Consider the following 21102-nt stretch of genomic DNA (forward strand, 5'->3'; position numbering starts at 1 on the left):
TAGCCTTCAAAGTCTGATTTTCTAGGAATTCCTCTTCCCGTTGCCAGACCCCCAGGTTGGAAAGCCTGACGTGGGGCTCAGAACCTTCACTCCAGTGGGTGGACTTCTGTGGTATAAGTGTTCTCCAGTCTGTGAGTCACCCACCCAGCGGTTATGGGATTTGATTTTACTGTGTTGCGCCCCTCCTTCCATCTCACTGTGGCTTTTCCTTTGTCTTTGGATGTGGGGTATCTTTTTTGGTGAGTTCCAGTATCTTCCTGTCGATGATTGTCCAGCAGCTAGTTGTGATTCTGGTGTTCTTGCAAGAGGGAGTGAGAGCATGTCCTTCTACTCCGCCATCTTGGTTCAGGGCCTCTTCTTTCCTTTTTTTGTTTTTTGCTTTTTACAGAAATGGATCATGTTATGCATGTTACTTTGCCACCTGCTTTGTTTTTCTTAAATCATAAAAGTCAATATTCCTTTAAGTTGTTTTTTAAAAATAACAATTTGATTTCCCTTAATTCAATTTATATATCGCCTGTTAGAAGCTTATTTATTTTAAAACATGAGATATAATACCTGATAGTTGGATTAAGTTAGGGGAAATTAATAACATTTTCCAAAGGCAATATCAATCCAAATTATTGATAAAACATGGAAAATGTACTTAATTGTATACCCCCCAAAATAATTGTTTAGCCCTGAACTCAGGAGTTTTTCCATTATAGTTTTCAGAAAATATCATAAATAATGCTACTTTAAAAGTAGACATAGATAATATTAGAGTGGGGTGTGGCTGGGTTTTTTGAAGTATGGAAGAGAAGGATGTAAAAATACAGTATATGTAGTGTAGACATCCCCCAGCTTTCTTTGTTGATGGTGTCTTGAGTATCTCGGTAAGTTTTTTTACAGTGCTACTTAGCCGTATTAATACGTAATAGTTATGAGTATTAAGTAGTTAGAGCCAAACTTAATGAGTATACAAAGTAATTAACAAATAATACACATACGTTGAAAAAACGTTTTATTTCATTCTTTTAAAAACTACAGTTACATACTGATGACATGTGTGCACCTGTTGGACAATGCACAACTTCTCAAACCTTGGAATCATTAGGCACTGTCACACTTGTTTCCTGTATCACATTGATTTTTATGAGGACTTGCTTTTTAATCACAGTAACTCCCAGAACCCCAGCTTTGGAAAAATAGGATGTCATTGAGAGGAATATAGTGCTGTCTAATGTTAAAAGTGTGAACTACCTTGAGCTGGTTTGTGAGGTGTCCACAGATGTTGAGTATCACTGTGTCGTCTCCTTCCCCCCCTGCATTTAAAATATCTCTGAGTACACTGTGGCATCCTGGGGCTTCTTGGCACACTGTTTAGAACCACGGGTTTGGTATTAGAACCAGACAGCTGGATTTTGAATTATGCTCTGCCACTTAGTGCAAAGCCTGAGTTTGTTCATCTTATAAAATAGAGGTAATAATATCTTCTTCATGGAGTTGCTGAGAGTAAAGCTTTTGGCAAGTGCACGAACAGTATCTGGTTTACAGTCCTCAATAAATTTTAGTTCTGTTGATGATGGTTATGAAACAGAGGTAGATTTGTATGAAGGGAAATATAGGTTCAAGCAATAAAGAAATGGTGGGAGAATTGAGTATTCTTGAAAGGAAGTGATGATAGGATGCATCTTTCATGGATGGCTGAAAATTTGGGCTATTCCTTAAGTTTGGCTGGTTTTTGAGCTCTGTGTAAATGAGATAACTGCAGTGAGCTGCAGGTTAAAAAATTTGATTTAAAAAATGAGGAATATTTATGGTTCACTTATCAGATACTCATTTACTAACTTTGGTAGTGTTAGAGATTCTGTTCACAACCTATTTCATATGCTGTGTAAAGACTTGATCCAGAACACTTCTTTGTAACCATGCAGCATTCATCTTTAAAGCTAACAGCATCAAATTATTTAATGATTAATTTTAGATACCCTTACTTATAGCAGGGGCACTGGCTACTTTGATCTATAACTGTCTATTAAAGCTCTGATTCCTTAGAGTACTACTGCTGTGCTATTGTCAAAATTAAAAAATGAAAAGGGGCTGAAATAATTAGTTTTAAACATCTGGCTAATTGCCTTAGTTGTTCAACTTGATTTTTTTTTTTGAATCACATTTCAATTCTGGAATTTGCAGAAAATTTATACTGAATATGCAAGGATGATTTATCTCTAGAAAACTGAAGAGGCATAAAGGGAAGTATCTTTTTCAATTGCTGTATAAAAATTACTGAAACACTCATACTTTGTGTTTAGGGGAAAATTCTCTTTATGTAGAAATAGAAACACCATCATTGAAATCACACGTGCCAAGGTGTTAATCTAAATTATTTCCTTTAAATATCTTTGGGTACTTAAACTTCTTGAAACTATCTTTTAGTTAATTTTCCAAATGATAAGATGTATGTTTTATAACTTATAAAAATCTAATGGAAATTATATAGATAGATTGATTAGGAATGGCTAAACAATCATGCTGTTGTTAACAAAATAGAGAATGGTTAGAAGAAACTGGATTTCTAAAAATGTAAGGTGTGAATTCTGTTTATTCATGAAATTGCTTTAAAAAATAATCATTGGTATTCAAGTGATGCTTGATTCTTGAATATCTGTGGTATAAAGATTTTGCCTGACCTGAATTTATATGGTAAATCCTGATTCCTATGGAATGTATTGCTGTTTGGAACCATAGGGTTTATATGTGGGATATGTGTGTGTATATCTTCATATATATATATATATATTTTATTTTATTTTTTTTCATATAGCCAGTGTAGTATTTCTAATATTAAGTCATTATGCAAGTTTTGGTGGGTTTCATTAAGGAGTAAAATTCTTTTGGGCCAATTTGGAAATCCTAATTCTTTTTCCAGATATTGAGAACTGGGTTATATACTCATCATGATTCTTTCTACTAAAGCATAAGAATTCTGTGCAGAGCGTTACTCTTTTTGAAGCCTTCTTAAGACCCAGCCTTTAGTGCCTTCAAACTTTGCTCCACTGAGTTTTAGGAGATTGTGGCAGAAGTTTTTCAAGACCTGCCTATCTTTGGCTATGTCATGTGGGTCCCAAAAAGGTAGCGAGTCTTAACCAAACAATGCTTGCCTAGATTCTGGCCATGATGACTGAAAAGACTAGACTAGCATGGGTGTGGCCTTGGCTCTTTTCACTTGGGTTGGCAAATCCCACCGCCATTGACTTAGTTTTTTAGAGTGGTGAATAAAATTTTAAAAAGGGAGTTAATGGGCTTCCCTGGTGGCACAGTGGTTGAGAGTCCGCCTGCCGATGCAGGGGACACGGGTTCGTGCCCCGGTCCAGGAAGATCCCACATGCCGCGGAGCGGCTGGGCCCATGAGTCATGGCCGCTGAGCCTGCGCGTCCGGAGCCTGTGCTCCACAACGGGAGAGGCCGCAGCAGTGAGAGGCCCACGTACCGCAAAAAAAAAAAAAAAAGGAGTTAAAAAAATCACTATTCCAAGAACAGTTTCTTTCTGTTCTAAAAAAAACTCAATAAAAGTAATATACCTATAAGAAAACTAGTGAGAAAATGTTTTAAATTTATTGCTTATAGTCTCACAGTAATAGAGTACTATATATTGTTTCCTTTTCCTTTTGTGATGGTGTGATTAAAAAGGCAGCAGTAAAATTTGTCCTTAAATTAGCAGTTTTAGCTGCTCTCTACAAATCCTGACACTGTAATTCTGTGTAACAGTCTGATGTCATTTCTTCAAAAGTTATTACATCTGACTACAGTGTATCTCAGTTTAATTGTTTGATAGTGTACCCTCAGAAGAGTTTCCAGTTTAACTTTTCTTCTCTGCTTGTTCATTTTAGTGTCTTGGGTATCTAATGATCAACAATTTTCAGCCATGTCAGTTCAATAGAGTTTCAGTAGCACTGCTCTGATGCAGGTTAATTAGCTAGGAAAATAATGTATATTTCTTTGGGAGGATGCATTTGGGGCTTAAGTCACTTTGGGAATATGCAATCTTGAGTGGGAAACAAAGTTTTTAGAAGATTTAATATATGTGAAGATATCTTTTCTCAGGTTGTGGAATGGTGGTGGATAAGAAAAGGTACACGGAATCAAAAGTCATAAAATAATTATGATCTATGCATACCTGGAGTCCTTGTTTCTTCAGGGTGTGCTTCAAATAGTTCTTTGGAATGAAAATGAATGTGTTGAAGGTGTACATTCTAGATGATTAAATAAGTAATTGCTTATTGTAATTAAATCTGTTTTGAAGTAAATAATAGAAAGTTGGTAGACTATTGAAGTATAATTTTTCTTTTTCTTTTTTTTAATATACAGGGAAGTCGAGATAACATGAGTATTGTACTAGTTTGCTTTTCAAATGCCCCCAAGGTCTCAGATGAAGCAATGAGAAAAGACTCAGAGTTGGATAAGTACTTGGAATCACGGGTGGAAGGTAAGACAGATGCTTTTTTTTTTTATTATTTAGAAGGAAAGGAAGATTATTATTCCTTGTTTATCAAATAGTTCTTTTAAAATTTCCTGCAGCTTTTGGACTAAAAATCAATTCTTATTCAGGAATGAGGGGGAGGAAAACCTAGTCTCTTTATCTTCAACATAATTTGCTAATTTGTTTGGGTTTAAATCTGTTATCTTACTTGTTTACGTATGTTCCATCTGTTCTTTTTCCCTTTTTCTCCTTCCTTCCCTTTTGGGTTAATCAGTATTTTCCATTCCATTTCATCCCTGCATTTGCTTATCAGTTATACATCCTTTTAAATATTAATTTAGTGGTTACCCTGATAGAGAATACATGTTAGAGTCTATGACAGGATCTCCAACTTAATACTTCATTTTGATTTTATACGTGCTGATTTTTAGATATAAAATTACTTTTTATGAAGTTATATTATGTCAGTTTTATTTATTTATTTTGCCTTGATATCATTCTTAACAAAGTTCTTTCCTCAATTCAGGGTTACATTTTTTTTTTGAACAAAATGTAAAATTTTGTTTTATATATTTTTAACTTTTTATTTTATATTGGAGTATAGTTGATTAACAATGTTGTGATAGTTTCAGGTGTACAGGAAAGTGATTCAGTTACACATGTGCATGTATCTATTCTTTTTCAAATTCTTTTCCCATTTAGGTTGTTACATAATATTGAGCAGAGTTCAGTGTTACATATTGACCTATATTTTTTCCTAACACCGTTATGGCTTGATTATTATTATTTTTTAATAGTACACTTGAATGATATAATTAATGATTATGTTGCAGTCAGCTTGTCAAATTTGGCCTATTACGAGTCATGTTTTAGATGAACAGTAGCTATAGTAATTGGTAATAGTTTGAAATGCAAAAATTTGCAATTTCAAATGTGTAATTACCAAAGGAAAACTACCTTCTCTTGCAGATTTAGAGAGCGGGGACAGATGTATCTTTTCTACCTTTACAGCTGTCTAGCCACACACCATAAACAAAGGTGCATAAAGGTTTTGTTTTTGTTGGTCTGCAATTTCTTCAGCTCTGAATTGTCAGTGAGTTCTGTTTTCAGGGTAATGGAAAGATAAGAAACGTGAGAACACTTTGAAGACAATGTCAGAGGCACTCTTATTCCTGTTGATAATATCATAATTATTAAGAGGAGCTGTTTATAGGAGTTTTTAATAATACACGTTTTCTAAAAGGTCTAGTGTATTTGGGTGGGGGATTGCTGGCTCAAATTTACCAGAAGGCAAGAAGAATTTTCTTCCTTTTTTTTTTTTGAACATCTTTATTGGAGTATAATTGCTTTACAATGGTGTGTTAGTTTCTGCTTTATAACAAAGTGAATCAGTTATACATATACATATGTTCACATATTTCTTCCCTCTTGCATCTCCCTCCCTCCCACCCTCCCTATCCCACCCCTCTAGGTGGTCACAAAGCACCTAGCTGATCTCCCTGTGCTATGCAGCTGCTTCCCACTAGCTATCTATTGAATTTTCTTATTGTCCTATTTCTTCATTCACAAAGAAGAAGCTAAATAGTTTTCATTTGGGGAAGAACTCTAAAATTTGTTCAGTTACTAGTTGTATGATCTCAACCAACTTGCCTAATCTCTTAAGGCTCCAGTTTCTTTATTGTGAACTAAAGGTAAAAACACCAACCATACAGTTTGTTTTAATAATAAATGAGATAACTTTAAGTACCTGGTACGGTGCCTAAGTCCTCAGCAAACTGTAGGTTTTATAAACTCTTCTATAACAGCTAAATTTTAATTTCTTCTGTTTATTTGTTTGTTTATTCATTCATTCATTCATTTATGGATGCATTGGGTCTTTGTTGCAGCACGCAAGCTTCTCATTGCAGTGGTTTCTCTTGTTGCAGAGCATGGGCTCTAGGTGCGCAGGCTTCAATAGTTGTGGCATGCAGGCTCTAGAGCGCTCACTTGCTCCGCGGCATGTGGGATCTTTCCAGACCAGGGCTCGAACCCATGTCCGCTGCATTGGCAGGTGGATTCTTTTTTTTTTTTTGTTTTTGTTTTTGTTTTTACGCGGGCCTCTCACTGTTGTGGCCTCTCCCGTTGCGGAGCACAGGCTCCGGACGCGCAGGCTCAGCGGCCATGGCTCACGAGCCCAGCCGCTCCGCGGCACGTGGGATCTTCCCAGACCGGGGCACGAACCCACGTCCCCTGCATCGGCAGGCGGACTCTCAACCACTGCGCCACCAGGGAAACCCTGGCAGGTGGATTCTTAACCAATTTGTCACCAGGGAAGCCCCCTAAATTTTAATTTCTTAAATGTGTGGTCAGTTCAGCTCAATGTGGGTTAACATTTAATATTAATTTTCTTCTGTATAGTTTTAAAGTTTCCAAAATATATGTTATATGGCAAAGATGACAGATATGTAATAATATGATATGGTCTTGGGGACTGTGGTAGATACTTGATTATTAATCATTCAATCAAAAAACACTTAAAAATCCTTGAAGAAGCAGCCACTACAAATCAATATGCCTTGGTACCTAACTTCTTTTTCATAAGGTAGCGTTGTTCAAGAGCATTATATTTCTATTAGGGTTTTAGATCATGTAATCTGACATTAAAATTTTGAGGTGAAATCATTCTGTGTATTGGCAAGTCTTTGTATGTGTTTTTATTGGGAATGCAGAGGGGAGGTATATGTTAACCAGGGAGTAGCCTTTAACCTAAATTGATTAGATATTTGGTGAATACCTTCTACATGTATTCATTTCTTCAGCTGTCCCTGAGCATGTGTGTTACTGGGAATGCAGCAGAAAACAAAACAAATACATTCTTGATCTCATGGAGTTTATAATGTGGTAGAGACCTTTTTTTTTAATAGAAGAAAAACAACAGTAAGCAGACAGTAACAAGGAATATTGGTTAGGCAGGTCTCTGAGGAAAAACATTTGAGCAGATACCTATATATGGCTATCTGGGGAGGAACATTCCAGCAAAGGGAGCAACAAGGACTGAGGAGGGAATATGCTTAGAGTGTGTGGCTAAATGAGAATGAGCTGGTGGAAAAGTGAAAGATGAAGAGAGATTGCTAAGAAGCAGATCATGTAGGGCTCTGCAGACTAAAATGAGGTCTTTGGACTTCATTCAAATGGTGCTGGGAAGTCATTGGAAGAGTGCGAGAGTGACGTGATCTGACTTTTTTTTATATAAATTTATTTTATTTATTTATTTTTGGCTGCATTGGGTCTTCGTTGCTGTGCGCAGGCTTTCTCTAGTGGAATGCGGGGGCTGTTCTTCTTTGCAGTGCGTGTGCTTCTCATTGCAGTGGCTTCTCTTGGGGCAGAGCATGGCCTCTAGGTGCGCAGGCTTCAGTAGTTGTGGCATGCGGGCTCAGTAGTTGTGGCTCGTGGGCTCTAGAGCGCAGGCTCAGTATTTGTGGCGCATGGACATAGGTGCTTCCCGGCATGTGGGATCTTCCCAGACCAGGGGTCGAACCCATGTCCCCTGCATTGGCAGGCTGATTCTTAACCACGGTGCCACCAGGGAAGTCCCTTGATCTGACTTTTAGAAGGATCTCTCTCAGTTGCCATGTGAAGAAGAGATTGTCAAGAGTGGACAAGAGAGGAAGCCAAGAGACCAATTAGGAATCATGCATTAAAGCAGGTGGCAGATGATGGTGGAGGAGTGGACTGCAGGGGCACCAGTGGGTTGTGAAAATTGGCTGGTGAAGTGCTAGACTGCAGTGGTTCTCAGCGGCCGGTGTGGGGAGGAGGATGGATTTTGTCCCTCATGAGACATGTGGCAATGTCTGGAGACACTTTTGGTCTCATAACTGAGAGGGTACCACTAGCGTCCAGTGAGTGAGGCCAGGATATTGCTTAACATTCTGCAATGCATAGGACAGCCTTCACAACAAAAAAATTGTCAAAAACATCAGTAGTGCTGAGGTTGAGAAACCCTGCACTGTAGAGATACAAGTGTAATGTAGAAAAATTACAATCCTGCCTTCAAGAAGCTTGCGGTCCATGATCTAGTAAATATCATGTACAGTTGGAGTATCTAGCAATACACCTATGCCAGGTGTGGGTCAGAGAAGAATTTGAGAAAGTGACACATAAAGTTGAAACCTGAAGTATAAATACACTTTAACCATACAAAGAGGCTGGTTGGATTGGTGTAAAAAGTGTTCCAAACCAAGGGAGGAAGTATATGTGAAAATATAGAAGGTTTCTTTGAATAGCACCTTTGGAGATACAGGTAGGAGTCGGAGCAGAGTTGAATGGGAGCAGTGAAGATCAAGGTCACAGTGAAGTCCCTGTGAGGGACACATGGGAAACAGTTTGGAGTTTGCATCTTGAGGGCTGCTTAGGACTCTGCTTTTTTGTTGTCTTAAAAGTAAGTTTGCTGTTGTCTGATTTTTGAGGATTTTATGTCTTAATACTGGCCAAATGATCATGCTTTAAAAATCTGTTTTCCATAAATTGTAAATATAAATGAAACATGGAAATGTTTTATTTTGTTCTGAGTATTAGCAAGTTCTGAGATTTATTTTCCTTTTCTGTTTTAAATAAATTGTGGAACACAACTAGGTATCAAAAAACCTATAAAACAGTTTTTAATTTTCCCCTTCTTATAGTCCTTATCTTTCCATTGCTTTTGTTTTCCTGTAATTATAGCATTAATAACGTTTATATTTTTATATAAAATAATAGATCAAAAGTGTTTTTCCATGTGGTTGTGCTGTGCTCATAGGGATCATTTTTACTGATTATAAACCATTTCACTCAGTGGCTATACCAAAATTTTCTTAACTGTCCTTTTATTGGACATTTAATTTGTTCCAGTTTCTGCTTTTATGAATAATGCTAAAATGAGTATATATATATGCAAATAACTTTTTATCTTACTTTTTTTGTTCCTTGTGTGATAGTAAGGTAATATTTGCATTTTATATTTTAAAATAGGTACTACCAAATAGGACCTCTTGTTTCACTGTGTGAATTCTGAGTTATCACATTAATTTAGGAACTCTTTTTAAAAACCTACAGAAATTATGGAGAAGTCTGGTGAGGAAGGAATGCCTGATCTTGCCCATGTCATGCGTATCTTGTCTGCAGAAAATATCCCGAATTTGCCTCCTGGGGGAGGTCTTGCCGGCAAGTAAGTAGAAGGAAAAGAACAAATTTTGACTTCATTTATAGTTAGTAATTAAATAATTTTTGGTAAGAAGTACATCAATTATCTAAAGATGAAATGGGTTGATAGTTCTTATACTAGAGAAGAACTCTAAAATTTCATCGAGAAGAGATTTTCTTTTCAAGGCATTATTTATTATACTCTTTGAGGATGAAGGTCCTTCTTTCCTTGGTAAATGAGAACAAATGGATTGTGCAGGATCAAGTTCTGAGTGAAATGCAGATATTATGTTCTTGGCAGGTATTTAATGAGGCAATTAATTTTTGAGTGTAGTTAAGATATGAAGTATTATTTAAAATACTCAGAAGCTTAACAACTGTATGTAATTTAATAAAACTAAAGCATATTTCTTTTTAGGCGCAATGTTATTGAAGCTGTTTATAGTAGGCTGAATCCACATAGAGAAAGTGATGGGGTAAGCTTTATTTTATTTCTTAAGTATTTTAAATAATTTTATAATATAAATACTGGAAATTATGACTGCTTTTTGTTTTAAGGAGTTAGTTAAAATTAAAGGAAATATATTGAAGTGGAAGGTAGAGATAAAGTTCTGTTTTGTAGATAGGTTTGTTTTCATTTAATGGGCATCAGATACCTTTTTGTGTGGGCTGTACTTACTTCTTCCCTGTATGTCTGCCTTTCCTTCTCTTTCTCCCTTAAATCTTAATTTTGAGGCAAACAAAGAATGTGCTTTTAAATATGTCAATTTCTCCTCCAGCAGGCTGTTAGCATCACTGGAAGTTAGCAATAGTGATGTTATTATTTTAAAGAGTAGACCTTTCAGTGCCCCTTTGTGCCCAGTTGAACACCTGAGGATAATTTTTTAACGTTCTTGTTGTGCTGTGGGTATATATGTTGAACTGGGATAACCATTTTGTTGTATCCTGCTGTGCTTCATCAGAGCAAAACTCTTTGTCCCTTTACCTTCCTTAGAAATACTGATCAGCTGCTCCTGTGTAAGTTTTTTGTTTTATTTTAATACTAGTACGAGCAGGCAAAACAGTGTCCTTTTTAAAAAAAACTGCCCTAAATTTCAAAGTCAGTAATTCAACTAACTGTCTTCTCATAGACAAGTTATGAGTTTTCAATCAGAGACAGATTATGAGTTTTCAAGTTTTTGGGCATCTAAAAATGAACAACTTAATTTTAACATGTATGCTTCAGAGATTTAAGGGAGCCAAACATAGTAATGAAACTTGTTGAGAAGAAATAGACTCATCTTCCAAGTCTCTAGCTCCTCTTGGCAGGTCTTGAGAGAGACATCAGCCACTGGTAGAAATTATGTATCATCTCAATTGCATTTTTTCCAGTGTTCATTATTGTACAGCAATATCATATAATTTTTTTCTTAACAATGAAAGTTACACTGACAAAAGGAAATTTTTATAATTAATGCATTTTAGTTAGTTGAATGAATGATACTATATATTGCTAATAACAGAATTTATACCTTGTCCTGGAGCAGTGATTCTGAGACTTTCTTTTGTGGTACGTCCCTTAAAGTATTAAGAATTGTATACAAAGATGTGGAAATTAAAAATAAAGATATGTCATGTGATGGATTGAAAGAACCCTAAATCAAACAAGTGAGAATAGGATGTTGATACAACTAAAAAGATGGTAGTAATTGGGAGGTAGAGTAAAGAGAGTCTTACCTCTTCAGCTAGATTATAGGTTCCACACAGCATCCATCACCAGGTTTGGAGGAAATGAGACCTCAAATAGTTATTGATTCATTATTAGCTATATAAATACTCCTGTTCCCTCATGTGTTTGAAAATGCAACCCCAGTGTGTAATCTGAAAAAATTATTTCATAATATACTTGCTGGATTTCTTGGTTTCTCAAGAACGTTGGCAGCTTTTACTCCAAAAAAAAAAGAGTTTATAACCCAGAATTTCTGTTTAACATCTACCAAGGATGAATTTTAAACTTTTTTAAAAAATAGAAAATACTTATTATACATAGTAGCTATATAAACAGTGAATAAACAGGCAACAGAACCATGAAACTCAGAAGAGATGCTTGGATATAAAACTGGCCTTAAAGACCATTATTATATGACTATAAATTAAGGAGGTGTATAGTTAATCACCTTTATATATAAGCTTTCTAAGACTAAACACTGACAGTCCACTGTGTAATGAATTGATGTGGGAGGAGACTATGAAACAAGGCATGGTCCCCCATCCCTACTCTCAATGCACCTGGCAAAGTAGATATAAACATACAAATTAATTAATAAAAAGGTTTCACATCATTTACTAAAGGATAAAAAGAAATGACAAAATACAGAATGTGATTAATTGCCATGTGAATTGTACAGTGATTGCTTGGGAAGTCAGATTTTCAGAGAAAAGATTGGTTTTGAAGAATGGTTTGAATGGCAGAAAGTAAAGGAGGAGGATGATAGTTCACATGGATGGTCAAGGCAAGAACAAAGTTTAAGCTATCTTTGAAAGAGAGGACATCGTTTTGGCTAGAGCAGAGAATTGCTATGGTGAAAAGTAAGAATTCAGGATGCCAGAAGTATTTGTGAAGAGACTGGACACACCTTTTGAACTTTGTATTTTAGAGTGTAGAGCCACCCTGTGTTTGCAGCATAAGAATGACAGACCCAAAGGAGTATCTGGTATTTTAATCTGTTAGAAACATATGCAATATTAGATTAAAGAGATGCTGTAAGTCAAGTAGTTGTGAAATGATCACAGAGATGATAAGTATAAACTCATCATTAGTACATAGATGTGTGGATTAGAGAAACTTCCTTGTTTACTGTAAAAACTCACTTTTGCAGCCCAGAATCCTATTTTGGGAAACATTACTTTACCCTTTCAGAATAATCACAACCTTAGAAAAATGTTGAACCATAATCACAAGTAGAAGAAATGTACTAAAAATTACAAAAGAAACAGAAAACTGAAAAACTTATAGAGGTTTGATTAAATTCTTAGCTCTTAACTTTACCTACTATAGCAGTGAGTTAGACACAGAAGTGCTCCATAAATGCTTCTCAGCTTGGTTAGATCCGTGCCATGCGGAAGATGCTGCCAGGAAGTACACAGTGGCAGGGGCTTACTTGCAGAATGGGAAAGACAGAGGTATGGTAGAAATACAGAGGAGGAGACAGTTGGGAGGTGTTATTTTTTAAAATTTTTTTAAATAACAAAAATAATTTTTTATTCAGATATTTTTAAAAAATGAATGCTCGTCAGAGTAAATCAGAGATTATTTAGATTCCTAAAATGTCTACTTTATGTCCAAGATAGAATTGTTCTGCTGTGAATGCCTATAAGTAGTACCATTAGAAATAGGGATTTATTCATTTTTCTTATATTAAAAAAATCTTTTGATTAATAAAAGTATTTTTAAAAGCTCAGTTGGGTATAAGTCAATCATTTAAAATATATTCAGAAAGTTCATTATTTAGGGGACTCTTCTTAAGTTGCTTTACTAAATTTTTGTTTTTTATTTCAACTTTCTGGAATATGTTCAGTCTTCTTAATATAAGCAATATTGATATTTTCCCAGCTTTAAAATCAAAATCTGTGGAAAAGAGTTAAGCATGGATTCTTAATAAAGGGGTTCGTGAATCCCCCAAAAGTTTTTGCAAATGTATTTATGTGTGTGCATACACATTATTTAATGATTTAGAGTAAGTCTGTGGTTTTCATTAGTTCCTCAGAGGAGTCTGTGACTCCCAAAAGAATAATCACCCAGAGGATCAGAAAAAGTAAAACTGCATTTTGCTTTAAGTTGTTATATAAGGTAGGGCTCTGGAATCACCCCCTCCCCCGACTGCCCTTCTTTTAAAATGCTAGTTAGCTTGTTTTTAATGGAAGAATAGTTGATTTACAGTGTTGGGTTAGTGTTAGGCGTAGAGCAAAGTGATATACAGTTTTCTGTTTTGTTTATGTATTTACATATATATATTCTTTTTCAGATTCTTTTCTGTTATAGGGTATTATAAGATATTGAATATAGTTCCCTATGCTATACAGAAAGTCCTTGTTTATCTAAAAAAAAATGCTAGTCTGGTTTTATTACTAGAATTTAAATTCTTTGCGATCTGGGACTTCATCTGATTTGTTTATGGCTATATCACAGCACCTACAGCAGTGCTGAGTTCTCACCTGGCATACAATGAGAGCTCAATAAATACTAGTTAAGTTAGAAATATTTCTGTTTCTTTCTTTCTAGTAGTTTGCAAGACTATCTTTTTTTTTTACATCTTTATTGGAATGTAATTGCTTTACAATATTGTGTTAGCTTCTTCTGTATAACAAAGTGAATCACCTGTATGTACCCATATATCCCTATATCCCCTCCCTCTTGAGCCTCCCTCCCACTCTCCCTATTCCACCCCTCTAGGTGGTCACAAAGCACCTAGCTGATGTCCCTGTGCTATGCAGCTGCTTCCCACTAGCTATCTATTTTACATTTGGTAGTGTATATATGGCTAAGACTATCTTTAAGTCATGTATTTTAAAAAATAATATGAGGTTACTAATTAGAAGGAAAGTTTATTTTTTGAGCTTTATTTTTCCATGCCAAAAGGTTCACTTCTTCCCTCAATGGAGACTTAAGATGCTTTAGAATCAGTATACCACTGATCAGGTAGCTATGTAAGTTGATGATTTTCCAGTGATAAAGGGGGAACTTGTATTTACCCAACTCCTACTTGTGCTAAGCCATATCTATATCTAAATATTAGTTATAGGTAATCTCCTCAACACCCTTCTCTTACAGAGAAGACTAAGAATTGGTGCAGAGTAGCTTGCCCAGCTTGCAAAGCTAGATAAATCGAGTAGCCAGAATTTGAATATAACTCAGAATGACTCCAAAAACTATTCCCTTTACACCTTTCCATGCAGCCTTTCTAAGATATTTAGAGATTACATATGTGTCTGTACCCCCACCTCTGTCTGTTGTGCAAGAAAAATCATTTCCCGTTCTTTAGTGAATCTCATGTTTAATAGTCTTAAAATACTCTGTTTTTTGATGAGGAATATTTTATAAACTTGTTGAGACTAAGTAGTGAAGCCCAGTGTCTTATTAGTTATTTTTCATTTAAATACACATTTTTATTCTAACTAAAAAAACTTTTTAAGGCATTTGGATTTTGAGAAGGGGAGGGAAGACAGGACAAAAGCCCCCCAAAATCTCTCTGTTCTGTTTTCACGTTATTAAGTTTTATATACAGTCTTCTTTTTAATTTTATTTCAAAATAGATCAGTTATATCACAGTTTTAGGATTTTGTGAATACTAGGTTTTTTGTAAATTGTTTCTTGTTTACTTTTTCACTTGTCAAAGCATTTTATGGAGAAGACCTACCTACACTGTTTGAAAATGCACTAATTTTAGTCACTATTTTTTTTTTTTTTTTTTTTTTTTTTTTTTTTTTTTTTTTGCGGTACGCGGGCCTCTCACTGTTGTGGCATCTCCCGTTGCGGAGCATAGGCTCCGGATACGCAGGCTCAGCAGCCATGGCTCACGGGCCCAGCCGCTCCACAGCATGTGGGATCTTCCCGGACCGGGGCACGAACCCGTGTCCCCTGCATCGGCAGGCGGACTCTCAACTACTGTGCCACCAGGGAAGCCCTAGTCACTATTTTTTAAGGTGTCATTTGACATACCACTTCTTGTAACTATGTGGTCTTGACCACTTAAGTGACTTTTTAAAATTATTTCAGATTGATTGAAGTTTACATGATCCTTGAAGATAACATAATTTATTAGATTCTTTATTAGTCACTGTTAATTGTATCTCATGAAGTCATATTTGAGAATCTTCTAAAAATTATTTTTAACCTGATAAGCAGGGCATGGGACTCCAAAAAACATAGTAAATATACTAGCATTCTTCACTTTCTCTCCACTGTTTTAGCTAATCATTTGAAGAATTTCACTAATGACAACTATTTTTAAAAAATTGCTGCAAATAAATATTAGCTAGTTAAATTCCATTAAAAAAAATTTTCCCCCCTTCTCTTTGCCCTCTGCTTGATTTATCCATATTCCTGTGTCTTATTTGGTGTAAGGCAGTGTTTTCATAATGAGAAATTTGATTCTCAAGCTGTGTAAGTCTAGATGACAGTAAAACCTTAAAAACAAAATCTGAGGGAAAAGTCCTAAATTCCCATTTCTGTAATTGCCTTAAATTTATTTTGCAGAATAATTTAAATCATCCCATCTAATATGATTTTTTTGTCCTATAATTTTATTAATTTTTCTGTGACAAGGAAATGCATTATAGACTTCAATATGAAATAATTTGTGGTCCAATTCTACAATAATTTTAACCAATATTTATTTAGTAAGTATCTATTTATATGAGGCACTTAGTATGCAAAAACTGTTACCATAGTGTATTCAAAAGAACATTCAGAGGGACATTGATGTTAATTAGACCTGTACACAAATCTGAGTTCTGTCACTTACTAGCATTGTTACCCTGACAAATAACTTAAATCTTTCTGAGCCTTAGTTTCTTCACTTATAAAAACTAGAGTTGCAGTATCTATTACGTAGGGTACCTGTAAGGATTAAATGAGATTATGTATATAAAGTTCTTAGCCACAGGCATTAATTTTCTTCTCTAGGTGGTAGGGAGGATACAGAAAGGAATTGAAATTTTCTTTATCTCAGAGATTTTACAGAGATTTGGAGAGACTTGTGAACAGTTAGTTGCAAGGTGGAATTAATTGCTGTGATAAATCTATAAACGTGATGTGCTTTGTGTGTGAATTCAGGTAAAGAAGGTGCAGCTAAACAATAGATTCCTTTTCTGATATTAATGAGAATCCATGAGAGAGTTGTATAACATTATTTTGAAGAATCAAATGAAATGGCTGGGGAAGAGGTTTCACCCATCCATTGTCTATCTAGCACAATAGGAAAATGTAATTTGCTATAATATAAAATGACTTAAATGTGGTCATTAACTCAAATTCTTTTCAATTGGCCATTGTAAATCCATCCCTACTTAATTTACAGTTTGGGTTCTAATGTGTTTTTTATAAAGCAAATACTTTTCTCTCCCCAACTACCACTATTACAGCAATTCACAGAAACAGATGATTACTGTAATAATAAATGTGTCAGATGGAGAGTGAGATACATCCAAATACAACAACCTTTGATCCAACCGTATCAGTAAGCTCAAAGAAGTAAGACAGTTTATCAGTGGTTCTCAACCTTTGCCGTATGTTAGAATCACCTATCAGGCTTTAAGAAAATCACCCCAACCCACTGAATATGAGTATCATGGGATGGAGCTTTGGCATCTGTATAATTTTGAAAATTCTACAGGTGATTCTGATGTAAAACCAAGGTTGAGCTCTCTATGTGTAACTGTCCACTTGAAGCAGATTTTGTTTGTGTCCTAGGGAGTTGTCAAAGGGAGTTGTTGGTTTGAGGGGTTTTTATTTGGAGGGCAGAGAGGAGTCTTATGCCCTCCATTAAAAGTTCTTTGTGATATACTCTCAAATAGAAAATTTCCTTTTGGCAGACCTGATTAAAGACTGATAAGGTTTACGACTAGCAAGCATTTATCTCATTGTTCCATCTTAACCTTTCCTGAGTAGATTCAAATGAGAAACTTTATTTAGGGAAATAACATTTATTTAGTACAGAAGGAAAGGTAAGGGGGGAAAAAAGAGAAAAATCTTAACAGAGAGCACACTTTATTATGTTCTCTCCACACAATAAATTTTGCAAATTAAAAAAAGTTATTTTGATAGTTAATATGCTTGATGTAGAAAATTGGAGAATTCAAAAAAAATAAAGCTTCTGAAACTTCACTACCCATTATTATCATTTTTATATTGCTGTATTTCCTTTCTTCCCAGACATTTTACATAATAATATCCTAAAAAATATGGACAGAACACACATATACCTACACATAAAACATATGTTGTACACAGTATCATCTCTTGTTTTTTGCCACAGGGGCGATTTAAAAAAAAATTCAAGTGCTCTGATTTTTCTAATAAACATTGCCATTTATTATGTGGTTATAGTAGTATTATCTTTGTTGTAGAATTATAGAGTAACAGCCTCCAAAGATGGTTAAGAGTTTGTAACAGATCATCTATATCAGTAACCTTTTTGTATTTTATTTTCCCAACACTTTATGATGAAAACTTCCAAACATATAGAAAAATTGAAATAATAAAGTGAACACCTGTACACCTTGTACCTAGACTCATGTTTTAACATTTTACTGTATTTGCTTTCTCTCTCTCTATACGTAGATGACTTTTTTTTTTTTGGACTGAACCTTTGACAGCAAATTGCAGATATAATATTTTAGCTGTAAATATTTTGGCATGCAGCTCTTGAGAATGAGGACATTTTTCTGTATACATAACCATAACATTATTATTATACCTAAGAAAATTGATAATAAATTTAATATTATCTAATATTGAGTCCAAATTTTCCCAGTTGCCCATAGAATGACTGTTATAATTGTTAAATGGTCTAGTCCAGTTGTTACCAATCAAGCACATTAAGCAAGCCTTTAATGAAGCTCCCAATTTTTTTTCCCATTAACACTGAATATGAAGAGTCTAAGCCAGCTTTTTATAGGATGTCCTACATTCTGGATCATATGATTGTTTCCTTGTGGTGCCCTTTCACGTGATTCTTTATTCCCTGTTTTCCTGTAAATTGGGAATTAGCTTTATTAGAGTCATATTAAACATTTTCGGCAAGAACACAGGACATAACTTTGTACTCCCTAACGCATCACATCAGGAGTCACATATTACAAGGTTGACTTGCTCTTAGTCTGTCAGCATATCAGTATGATCAGCTTGGATATTAGAGCTTGTTCTGTAAACAAGATTAAGTAGCTACTATTGTAGAAACCTGTAGGTTTTACAAAATTCAATAAAATATAAAAGAATTGAGTAGTTTACTATTCATATCTTATTATAATGATTAAAATGATTATCTATTTTAATCTAGAGATGTTTTTAGTAAAATATTTAAAGACAAAAAGTAAATAGAAATTTTATCCACAGAAGCTTTACAGTTCCCACAAAATCTAGTTTAAATTTATATAATTTTACATTTTGTATCTCCTCTCCTTCCTGTCATTTAGCAGAAATGAAGAATCTGATGGCTTGCTTTTCTGTCCTTTCCTATTGCTTTAAACACTAATTTCCTTTTGTACTAAATAATTATAGCCAATTATTTTTTTAATTAAGTAAGTCAGTTTTAGGAGATGCTTGTGTTGGTGTTGAATTTTAATAGCCAAGTAAATTTCAGATTAAGCTTCAAATATCGATGTGAAATAAAACATAAACTAGTTCATGATCATTTGCTAAAAATTACTTGAGATATTTCAATTGGAAATTTTGTTAATTGACACAGGTAACACTTGATACTTATTTAACGAAATGTTCTCGTTCTTAGACTATATTACTCATGGTAGAGAAATGAGTGTTTTGCTGTGATATGTTATGAAATACATGTGATATCCTAGTTTGTCTACTGACACTGGGGTCTTGAATCTTAAAAAAAGGCCTCCGATGAAGCAGAGGAAAGTGGATCACAGGGGAAATTGGTGGAAGCTCTCAGGCAAATGAGAATTAATCATAGGGGAAACTACCGACAACTTCTGGAGGAGATGCTGACTAGTTACAGGCTAGCTAAAGTAGAGGGAGAAGAAAACCCTGCTGAACAAGCTGCTACAGCTACTTCTTCGAACAGTGATGCTGGAAACCCAGTGACAATGCAGGAAAGCCATACCGAATCAAAAAGTGATCTTGCTGAATTAGACAGCTGTACTGAAGATGCAGGGACAAAGATGAGTGGTGAAAAACTATGACTTTACTTTGTGGTAATATTTTTGTGATCTTTGATTTGATGGTTTTTACTTAGGAAGTATAATGTATGCATTTATATAACCGTTTTGTTATTTGAATCTTGGTAAACTAGTTTTATTATAGTCATAGCCTTGTTTTTTAAGAAGGCCTTTGCATACATCTTTATCAGATAGTTTAAAATTGGCTATTTAGAGTACTTTGAATTTAATAAAATTATATGTCATTTCATATTGTATGCCAGAAATGAGGCTACCAGTTATTAAAGTCAGTAGTTAAATTCATACTCGATAGGATTAGAGATTACCAATTAGCAAGATTACTTTACGTTGTGGAAGAACTTGTTAATGTAGAATTATACTGCTTCACGTATTAGTAGACTCATAGTTAGCTTTGTAATAAATTTATGTTTTCTTTAGTAATTTCAGTTCTTCAAAGAATGGCAGATGCTGGCCTGTAATTTCTTTTTTCAAGGATGATAATTTGTGTGTTCTTTGACTTGTTTATATTTTACATCTCTGTAGTTTATTTTTTAGTAGTTCTGAGGTACTGGTTGTGTGGTTATTTTTCCTTTCTGTATTCTTTATGAGACATAATTTTTGAAAAACCTATGTATTATTCATACAGCTTTGGTTTGTATATTCTGTATAGCCTAACTACATACATCAAAATGTATGTCAACCAAGTGTTTAGAATGAAATTATAAGTGTTTAAGTCCAAATAAAGCATGTGATGTGGAATAACCTATGCATGTTGTACTTATTTTTAAATTAATTTTTTGAAAACAACCAGGTTTGGTATATTGGAAAAATACTCATTTGAATTTCATTTGTATGTATATAAAATTTAGAAAACTTTGGCTAGGTGCGGTTTTCATTAATTAAAAGGAAAAGATTTTTGAGAAGTCTTGCTTACTCAAAGTAAATGTATTCTGTTTTTTATCCCCTTTTTGTGATACAAAATATTAATCTTTGGACACAGTATGGACACTTGTAGACATGTCAGAAAATTGCTGTGATGAGCTTTTTAAAGATTGTAAGACTGTGAGTTTTGCTATAAGTATTCATCAGATATAAATGCAAGAATTTTAAGATATTTTAAATAGTGGCACATATGAGTTTGGCTTTTGCTAAAATGAATTTTTAAAATACAGATGACTCAGTCACATGGGAAAGTATTTTTAAAAACAATTATTTTGTGTATGTAGAACAATTTAACTTATCTTTTTCATGTTTTATATTTATCATGTGTCTAAAGTTGCTTAAGGTACCATAAGTTGAAACTTTGGAATCTTCGGATGTAGCTGTTGTTTTTTTGATCTATTTTTCCAATGCCAGAATATTTTTAAGTGGTTTGAGAAAGAGGAAGGCATTTGGTGGAAAGGGGAGAAAAAACCCAACCAGTTATCTGTCTATGTTAGATAGATCCATGTGTGTATACACACAATAAACAGTACACACACCTCTATGTAAAAATTACCTTTTCAAACAAAGAAAGGAAGGTAACTTGTTCATCTAATTTTGTTTTCTTTTGAAGTTCAATCCAACCTGGAAGTGGTGTAGGTAAATAATAATAATATTCTTCCT

The 21102-nt window shown here is 34.6% G+C and overlaps 1 protein-coding gene across 5 annotated transcripts in view; it reads left to right on the plus strand.

The window, feature by feature from the left end:
• Positions 1-21102, plus strand: part of PPM1B (protein phosphatase, Mg2+/Mn2+ dependent 1B) — an 82951-nt gene that overhangs the window by 59240 nt on the left and 2609 nt on the right. For 4 of the 5 annotated variants that reach the window (XM_032652308.1, XM_032652304.1, XM_032652307.1 and 1 more), the window contains 4 exons: positions 4350-4467; positions 9532-9643; positions 10037-10094; positions 19216-20259. In XM_032652308.1, coding sequence (XP_032508199.1) covers positions 4365-4467; positions 9532-9643; positions 10037-10094; positions 19216-19521 — 579 coding nt within the window. In that variant the 5' untranslated portion in view covers positions 4350-4364 and the 3' untranslated portion in view covers positions 19522-20259. Of the gene's footprint in view, positions 1-4349; positions 4468-9531; positions 9644-10036; positions 10095-19215; positions 20260-21102 lie in introns of those variants that run through there. The other variant, XM_032652305.1, reaches the window with a different exon arrangement.

Source organism: Phocoena sinus, chromosome 13, assembly GCF_008692025.1.
Source record: "Phocoena sinus isolate mPhoSin1 chromosome 13, mPhoSin1.pri, whole genome shotgun sequence".
In the NCBI taxonomy this organism is placed as follows: Eukaryota; Metazoa; Chordata; class Mammalia; order Artiodactyla; family Phocoenidae; genus Phocoena; species Phocoena sinus.